Source organism: Argentina silus (assembly GCF_951799395.1).
Source record: "Argentina silus genome assembly, chromosome: 9".
Lineage (NCBI taxonomy): Eukaryota > Metazoa > Chordata > Actinopteri > Argentiniformes > Argentinidae > Argentina > Argentina silus.
Window position 1 is genome coordinate 21,696,908 of NC_139663.1, and position 10,000 is coordinate 21,706,907.

Here is a 10,000-nt window from a genome sequence, read left to right on the forward strand (position 1 = left end):
AGGGTTGTGACGGCCCATGAAACCAGAGCCTGTCAAGAGAGACACCAGACGGATCAGGCAGAGGAGAGCGGTGATAATCCCTCAAAGGCATCCCTGGGAGTGCTCGTCACCATCTCTCTCTCACACACACACACACACACACACACACACTCACACACACACTCACACACACACACACACTCACACACACTCACACTCACACACTCACTCACATCTCCATCCCTGATTGTCTTTTTTGTGCCCCACTGCAGCAGACAAGCATTGGATGATGAGCCGTCCCTCCAGAGGACCATCATATGACACCTGGGTCAAAGTGATCTACCCACAGACATGTTATCTCTGCCTAGATCCTCACCAGCAGCAGCAGCAGCAGCAGCAGCAGCAGAGAAAGGCCATCACAAGAACATCTCCGAGGGGAATTATCCGGCAAAGACTGTTAAGGTTAAAATATAGAGCATATCACTTGCTCAATAAAGATCACACTCCGGAGCAGTAAAAAGTTTAATGTCCACACGCTTTCTCAGTCATTTAGATGGGTTTAAACCACAGAATTATTACAACATCCCCAAGGGACGCATTCTGCCCTCACAGGACAAGCAATTGTAGTCATCCATTAAAGAGCCATCGAGGAGACTAGGTGAAATGTGACTGTCAAGCTGGAACAGCATCGAGCTAATCAGGGGAGGTTTGTGACGGTAGAAATGGATGGAATGAGAAATGGCATCGAACACATTCCCCACTCCATTCCATGCATTATAAATGAGCTTGTCCTCCAATTTCTACCTCCACCAGCCTCCACTGGAGCTGATGGCTTGGTAGCAGCCTTTTGGTCTACAGCCCTACATACAGTAGGGTGAATCTCAACACTCTAAAATAGCAGCCTTTTGGCCTATAGCCCTACATACAGTAGGGTGAATCTCAACACTCTAAAATAGCAGCCTTTTGGTCTATAGCCCTACATACAGTAGGGTGAATCTCAATATTTTAAAATAGTTTCCTCTCCTCATCTCCTGTCCCTCCTTTGTACTGATGTCAGAAGAAGAAAGCCTGGCAGTGGCCTTGCCCCCACTGGCCCTGCCCCCACTGGCCTTGCCCCCACTGGCCTTGCCCCCACTGGCCCTGCCCCCACTGGCCCACCTCCTCTAGAAGAGCACATACTAAGGATAGAGAGACAACGAATAGAAATCACTCCCAACCACCAACCACAGTCGCGTAGCCTAGCCTAGCCTAGCTCTCCATGACTGTTTGTGCATTCAACAATGACACATTGTTGTTCGGCTAGTTAGTGGTTAGCGAGTCTGCTAACACAGCAACAGGCTAGCACCCCCGCTAACAGGCACCCTGTGCACTTGTGTACTATTAGAAATGCCTTGTGTTGCCGCAGGCGATCTGACTCAGCTGTGACGCGCTTAGTGTGGTCAGGGATCAGATGGTTATCAGGCTTAACCCCACTGTGGCCCCTTCACCCATACGCCTAATGACATGGCCCGCAGGAGAGTACTCTGACGTAACGCGTATGAACACCAAGCCTGCTCATGAGAAGAGTGGGCAGATTCTGTAGGTGGGTTGTTGATGAAATATCTGTCAGAATGGCCTTTTGAGAACTTTGGGTTTTAGTCCAAGGCCATGATTACTTGGACAGTGTAATGTCAACAACACAGAGGAAGCCTGAGTTGAAAATAACTCCATGTATTCAAATATTTAGTAGTACATGGAAGGGATTGGCAAATGACCAGCTTCACAGAAGGTTCACTCCTTGCACTGTGTACTGGAAATGTGTGCCAAAGATGTTAACCATACAGCTAATAATCCCACGCAAGCATACATTACCAAAGACATTGGGCTTTCATGCTTCTGATGTGAGATATGGAAAAATGAGGAAACCTCAACTTCATGTTATAGTTCAACCTATCCTCATCAATAAACTAGACCAGACAGCCAATGAAAAAATAGACAAGTGTATATTTTCAAGCTTTTTAATACAAACTTAATAAACTATCAGTCCCTCTTAACATGTAAGACACTGACTCCAAATATTTTGTTATACCGTTTGTTTTATCAAGTATTGCACAATGTAGGTACAAAATTAATATACGATTACATTTTGTCCATAATATAGCAAAAATCTTTAAACTCTTAACAGAAAATACAACTCTTATGTTTTTCAAAAAAGCAAATATTCTTAAATCCCACCACTACGGAATATTCTGTACACAATCTTTAGAATAGTCGATGTTTTTTTTTTTTTTTTTTTTTTTTTTTTTAAAGATGGATTCATTTTACAATTTCAATAAAAAAAGAAAGGAACATAACGTTTGCTGCAGCCATCACGGATCACTGGAGTAGTAAAAAGATATAAATGCAATACCATGTCGTAGAAACAATATATACTCTGATATTTTACAAACTCTGTACTAAATTAAATTATACAATTAGAAAAAAGACCAGGAAATCCCACTTATTAATGCCAATTCCTTGGAAAATTGGCGGTGTCCAGTTATGTCTTAAATACTGAAAGAGGCCATGACTTTAGTGTTTTTTTTTCTTCTTCTTCTTCTTTTTTATATCTTAAAACAGTCACGTAAAAAATAATTTTGTGCTTGGTTGGCAAAAGAAATAACAATGATGCAAGTCGAAGTTTAGGTAACCAAGCTTGGACATCTTGTACTACAAGCTTCATCGTAAAAAAAAAAAAAAAAAAAGATATAACTCAAGGGGGCAAAGTAATTCACCCTCGGGCTCTCATGCTTTTAGACTTGTACACTGAGGTCTTACAGTCCACAAAGTCACTTTTCCTATTTTCCTTGAACTTCGGTTATGTTTTCCATTTTTTTTGTTTTTCAATTTTCCTAAATATGAGTTTGCGTCCCCCCCCCCCCCGCCCCCGTTCCCCGTCACATATCTCTGGTCGTTTGTGTGTGTAGTACTGTAGCAGTAGTATCTTTGTGTACTAGTTGGCCATAACTGGCTGGAATTGCTGGTTAGAATACTGTATGTTGTTCAAGCTGAAATTCAAACCATCCATGAGGGACTTGTCGTTGAGGCCTCCGTAGGCCGCAAACACGTCGAAGGCATTGCTGTACTGCAGCGGGCTGAGGCTGAGGGAGCCGTCCCCGGGGAAGAGGGCGCTCGGGGATCCCTGGCCCTGGAGGTTGGGGAACACAAACTCCTTGGCGTTGGGGGAGAGGGCGGAGGCCTTCTGGTGCTGCTGCGCGCCCAGGCCCAGCCCGTACAGAGAGTGCATGGAGGTGGAGATGGCTTTCTGCTTCAGGAGGGTGTTCACATTCAGGCCCAGGTTGGTTGGGGAGGCGCGGGCCACCTTGTTGCCGTTGCCGCCGTTGTTACCGCCGCCGCCATTGTTGTTGTTGTTGTTGCGGCCGCTGGACTTCATTTTGGTGGAGCCGAACTTGGTGGCGGCGAAGGTGGCGGTGGTGAAGGTCAAAGGCTGGCTGGAGCGGGGCATGAAGGTGGGGCTGACGGCCGCAGAGTGGCCGAAGGGGGGGGAAGGGGAGCTGGAGGTCGGAGAGGGCCCCACCACGGGCTCGCTGATGGGCATGAAGACCTGCGCCTCGGGGTTAAAACTGTTCTTGATCTCTTTGTCCAGCTCCAACCCGCTGCTCTCGTTACTGTCGTCCACGTAGAGCACCTTGACGGGCCCCTTCTCCCCGATCTGGTAGGACACCTCGAAGGGGTCGATCCACACGCTGAGGTCCTGGGGCAGGTTGTTGCGGACATCCTCTATGTCCAGCCCGCTCTCTTTGGCCGCCTTCTCCACCACAGGGTCCACCTTCTCCCCTACGTGGATGCACCTGAATCCTGAGCCCTTGTATGGCTTGTCGGGGTACCAGTGGCCCTCGTACTTCTGCTTGAGCTGGCGCTCCAGCTCCTCGCCGAAGATGTTCACCCGTCGTCGCGGCAACTTGTTGTACAGGTACGAGATGACGAAGTTGAGAGCTACTTGGATTTCAAGCTGCATAGCTTAGCTGCTGATGTGAACTCCCGGGGCGATGTAGAAAAGGTGTCGTCTCTGGCTGCGTCCAGCGGGTTGGTTCTGCTTATCCGTGGTGCCACAGGTGCTTTCCCAGGCAGGTCTGTGTTGGGTTGGGTCTGCTCCAGGCAAAGGGACTAGAGCTTAGTAAAACTGGTTGAAAAAAAAAAAAAGTGCTGGTTGCAGAACTGGCGTCCTTCCACAGGTTAATGATCCTTTCTCCTGAAAAGAATTGAATAGATAACATTAGCATACCACTCAGGCAGAGACAACAATGCAAGACAACATCATGCTCGTCAGTTTAGAGGTAAATAATGTCCTTTGAGCATTTAAAATGTAAATGCGTTTAAATGATGTGGATGCATTTGACAATGACTCATGATTGCAAGTCTAAGGGGTAGCTTAGCCATCTCCTCAAAAGAACGTAAGCCCATTAAAGACCAGTTAGTATATTCACTCATTTGTTTTCTTGGGTAACATTTTGTTAACATTCAGTGCTTCCATAACCCTCTTAGCAGCAAAAGTTCTACTTGGCTGGCTCGTTAAGACTACTAGTGCAGACTTTATTACCGGAGTGCAATAAAATGCCCTTTAAACGTTAACCCCTTCACTGTCTCTCGTACCAAGAAATTATATTTCGGCAATTAATTTTTATGAACATAATATGCACAACCACCGTCACAAATCATGACAGAAAACGTTCTGTCCACAGCAACATAGGCTAGAGCTCACTTTACTTTTAATCATTTCTCTCGGTGCAAATCGTCGGAACTAATTTTTAACTTGGACTTAACAGGAGAGCAAGATAGGAGATATGGCGACTTTGTCACAATTACAAAATAAATAAGCTACACAGAATCCAAAATATCTCGCAGCTACAGTCACCAACGCAGAGGGATGTTAGAAGTCGTACGCAGAGCGCTGCTCCTGTTGACGCGAGAAAGGCACCAGGAACGGTGTTACATAATAACCACCTCGCCTGCCAGGGTGCTGCTAGATCGAGCTTCACAACGTCGTCAACGCCGTGTCTCCGACCGAGGTTGGTACACTCGGAAACACAGCTGCAACACATTCACAGAACGGTAACATAACGGCAACACAAGTCGAGTGGCCGAGAAGTTCGGAGAAAAATGAGACGGCAGATCTGGGCGGCTGTCGACGTCCACTTGCCCATTATGAGGCTGATTGGGATAACGCAGCCGAGATGAGGCGCAAGGGGGCTGGAGATGAATCCGCTTGGTGGGTCTATTATAGGACCCGTATCGAGACAAACGGCTGAACAAATATAAACTAGTCCATACGTTTTCGGAACAACCTATAGAACATACTGTGCATTCAATAACAGCAAAATATGCATGAAAAAGGTAGATGTCCAACTTGTAGAGAAATGTTTTCGTAATGCCAGAGACACGACCTTGCTCGTGATCTCCTCGGACCTATGAATTGAGGGGCTACTTGTGATTTATTCATTCGTTCCGAGGTGAAGTAGCCCTCACAAGCGACAACGGGATTAAAACTATTTCCACATACTATCGTCCCTTCGCAAGCGGGCTCCTTCAATGTAGTTCTAGCGATAGCCATGATAAGTCAAAGAAATGTAAAGAGTATTGCCACACACACACACACACACACATACATATACACACACACACACACTATAGTAGACTACCCCTCCCTAACTTCGGGGACTGACGCAGCAAATCAGCCTGATTAAAATGCTCTGCGAAATCATCTGGAAAAACGACATGACAGCAGGCAAGCTATAGTCGAATAATGAACAAGCAGGTTATACAGAGCACAGGCATAAAGAGGAAGATTAGATTTGAAATACTTACTTTTTTCTTACAAAATAAAGATTCTCAGTAGTTTCGAAGTACCGTTAGTTAGTGCAAATAGAAAAGTGTATATATAAATACTTTCTTCACATAGAATACATTATTAACATTAAAAAAAAGTATTCCAGTACGTGTAGATTTCGGAGGATTATCGTTATTTTTGCTTTAGTTTCTATTTTAAGGTCTTTTGCGTTTTCCCCTTTCAGCAGGCTTGCAGAGCACCTCCCGTCTACCTGGGAGTTTTACAACTTCGTCCCCGTCGCTGTCAGGCCCCTGTATTTATAGCTTTCCTCCGCCATGGGCACGAGGTGGGCGGTGATGCGGTTTCAGAGGTCAAAACAATGCGAACTCCATATCGGCGCCTGCGATTGGTCAGATCTGGAAATCCAACCCTCTAGAAATGTATCAACTCGCAAATCTATTGGTTGTCTCACTCAGTCAATCAAATGCATATATGATCCCATGGCATGAAGAGACGCCCATAACAAGAACATTTGCGTCACACATTACCTAGGTCTGCCCAGACGGCAACGACAAAAAATACCTTGGTTTTAAAGTCTTAGACTTGTGTTATATTATTTGCATATCAGTAGTCTGTATTAATTATTTTAAGCGACGTTTGTGTGATAGAAACATTGGCGAATCGCTCACACCACACAAGCCTACTTCACCCAGGCATCATATCCTACTGAATGTTTATAATGTATATAACCAGGGCTGCTTTAATACCGCAAACATTTGATATCTGAGATCTCCTGAAGCGTTTGCGAATATAATTCCTGAGGCATGTTATAACGAAGGCAGCAAATTGAGCAGAAATGACTCGCAGCTGCTATGGAAATGATCCAGACCTCATTTGTATTTGCTGCAGAAAGCGCATTCTCATAGTAAAGGGGGGAAGAAAGACGTTTTGGTCGGGGAATGATAGTTTTCACATACTTGTATCAAATAAGGCGTTTGCAATTGCATTGAGTCTACTGCTCGTTGTGTAGAGAAGGAGATTCCCAAAGCGGAACGATACAGTGGAGGCGAAGAGGGGCGGAGTTGAACTCTATGGAGAAAACCCAGGCGCTGATTGGTTTAAAACGGGGCAGGAGCCCTTTGGTGAATGGTGTGCCCGTATCTAAGGTGCTGATGTAGACACGCACGTCATAGCTAGGTGAGCAGGACTGTGGGGTTTAAAGGGATGGTTCAGCCTATTTTCATGTTTAGCTGAAATATCATGTTACCCTGAGTTGTCCCCATATGCCAGGAGTGAAAGCTTCTCCGGTTCTCTGTTTTCCACTTTGCTACCGCAGCACAGGCTAACAGTCAGCAGCGCCCTCTCCGATAGACAGGATTCCTATGGACCTTGAGTTAGAATCGTTTAAATCACATGTCAAAATCTCCTCAGAGAAACTTCAGACAAACGTTTAGTAGTAGCTATACACTAGACAAACCTGTATATTGGTTTTATTGTAATTGCAAACAACATAGTTTTGAAATAATATGCAATGATCGATCGTCACATATGCTTCCTGTATTCCAAAGAGGAAATAGTTCCAGTTCTGAGGTAATTGATTATAGAATCGGTAATTGTTTTATTTTTAATAGAATTCAAATCACAGTCCTATCATGCGTAACTTGCAACTAAACTTTGTTTGAAGTCTCTCATCATTTGTGTGTGCAATGTAATACACAGCCATTTCTGATTAAATACAAATACATCAAAATACATCTCCATCTCCATGTTGCTTTTGTTATACGACTATACACATTGGACAAGATCATACATAAAGTTGTTCATAATGATGGACCTCACTAGGGTTCTCAGGACCACTAGTGATCCATGTCATTAACCATGTTGTAACCATGACTGTCATCATGTAACACACGTCATGTACCATGACAAATCCCTGCAGGGGATGTATTACAGCTGGTGAAGTATAGGGTTGGCTTGTTATCCCTTTGTTTTGAAACACCAATACTGTCCATACCTTACATTCCATACATTCTATTCTATTCTATTCTATTCTATTCCATTCCATACATTCTATTCTGTTCTATTATGTTCTATCTGTTCTATTCTGTTCTATTCTATACAAACAATGCCCATCCCTGGATGTGTTCTCTCTAACTATTCCACGTCACACAGATCTGTCTTCACCCTCGTCATCAGAGCAGTTGTTGCTGTGAGAGAGCAGGTGGCAGCTGGCTACCAGTAGTAGGCTGACCGGGACTTTTAAACATTCTTCAAACGCTTAGGTCTGCCAAGCATTAGGCAAAGCACGGTCACATGCAGCCGTGGGGCTGTGAGTGTGTGTGTGAAGGATCCAGGGTAAATGCTAAGTTTGATCCTCGGGATGGCCTGACTCTGACATCACACCATTGTTGAAATTGGAAATGGTAAAGGTAAGGGTTAAGGTTAAGTTAGGGTTGAGGTTAGGGTTAAGGTGGGGTAAAGTTAGGGTGAAAGGTGGGGTCATCCCAAGGATCCCACTTAGCATCTACCAATATCGTTTCTCAGACTGACACGGGAACAGACAGGAAGGGAGGGCAAATTGGAAAGCTTACAGGTACACAGTATGTGTATAACACATGTGCCCCAAGTTGGCACAGTTCTACAATCAGCTTTCCCTGCCCAAACCTTAACCATAACCCTTAAACTGGGGAAAGGCAAAACTGAACTGAGGTCAGTGTCAGTGGGACACGGTTAGCACACCGTGAGAGACTGGCCTGTCCTCCGAGGCACTAGGACCTCTGTACTGTAACACAGCACATCACACCAGTGTTGTTTATACTGCAGACAGCCCAAAGGGATCCATGGTCACATGTCCACTAGAACCAGACAGTGAGTCAAATGATCCTTCACACTGGCAAATAATATTCTATGACAATTAGCAGTTTAAAATGTTGTAATGTTGTATAATTCTATGTGTCTATGTTTATGTGTGTGTGTGTGTGTGTGTGTGTGTGTGTGTGTGTGTGTGTGTGTGTGTGTGTACAGGACGGGTGGTGTGTGTTCTTGAAACACAGCCCTCACCTGATTGTGCCAACAGTGATAGTAACCACTCTAAGGCCGGCGTATTGTCTTACGTGTAATCCTATAATGTATCTCCCACTCACTGCCACGTCTGGAACTTGTTCCCATGGAGGAGCACGACCCTTTTAAGATCTCTAATCCCCAATCAGGCTTCAAAGGGAGTTGGTCTTCGACTCTTCGCTCCCTCTCCCTTGAGGAAGAACGAGAGGCGGGGGGGAAAGGGAAAAGGGAGAAGGGAGAAGTGAAAAGGGGGGGGGGGCAGACGTTATCGACACCGGATTCTCACTCAACGCCATTTTAAGTGTCTTTCACTCTCACATCTGTAAGTGAAATATTTATGAAGTGTCAGTGAAACCACCACGTGGTCCCCGTCGTCTGTTGATGGAGCACAGCGCTAGCACAGCGCTAGCAGAGCGCTAGCAGGGGAGTTAAGGCTGTGGGTTGTGGGTTTCTCGTGGGAACATACACACCGAAGATGTACGCACTCACTGTGCTCTAAATCACGTCGGACAAAAGCGTCTGCTAAATGGCATATCATACGATATGGTGATCAATATACAGCCCATACTAAGTGACATCATTTTAGATTAGATCAGATTAGATTCAACTTTATTGTCATTGTGCAGAGTACAAGTACAGAGACAACGAAATGCAGTTAACGTCTAACCAGAAGTACAAAAAAAGCAGTAAAGTGCAGTGTGAACAATATACACAGGCACAACAATATATCATGCGATACGGTGATCAATATGTGGCCGATATCAAGTGACATCACTCCATTCAACACTTCGTCCGTTACAAAGCAACCCTGACGTTAGACTCTGAAGACAACACCGCTCGAATATCTGGGAGGTGGGAGACAACGTAAGCCTGATAGCCATTCACCGTCCTCCCTCACTCCACTGGCCACTGTGATTGGGTAATATTCCACACGCTGTCACTGGGGAGCTGGAGTGGCCTGTGATGGCCTGTGATGTTCCTGTTTCTCACCCAACCAGCTAATTTCCCGGGGAAAAAAAATATCTAAGGACAGAGTTATGCTGTGATAGGCGTAAATATGGACCTTGAGGATAGGACAGTCGGACCGTGCATGAGCACGAGCACGCTCACCCACACGCACACACACACACACACACTCAAGCAGAAGACGAGCAC

General features: G+C 45.2%; 1 protein-coding gene across 1 annotated transcript; it reads right to left on the reverse strand.

The window, feature by feature from the left end:
- Positions 1 to 1,960: 1,960 nt before the first annotated feature.
- On the reverse strand, positions 1,961 to 6,061 carry tob1a (transducer of ERBB2, 1a). The gene is made up of 2 exons (XM_083677862.1): positions 5,824 to 6,061; positions 1,961 to 4,210 (listed from the first exon to the last, which is right to left on the reverse strand). The coding sequence occupies exon 2, from the start codon at positions 3,974 to 3,976 to the stop codon at positions 2,951 to 2,953; it is 1,026 nt and encodes a 341-aa protein (XP_083533988.1). The 5' UTR covers positions 3,977 to 4,210; positions 5,824 to 6,061; the 3' UTR covers positions 1,961 to 2,950.
- Between the last annotated feature and the right edge of the window lie 3,939 nt (positions 6,062 to 10,000).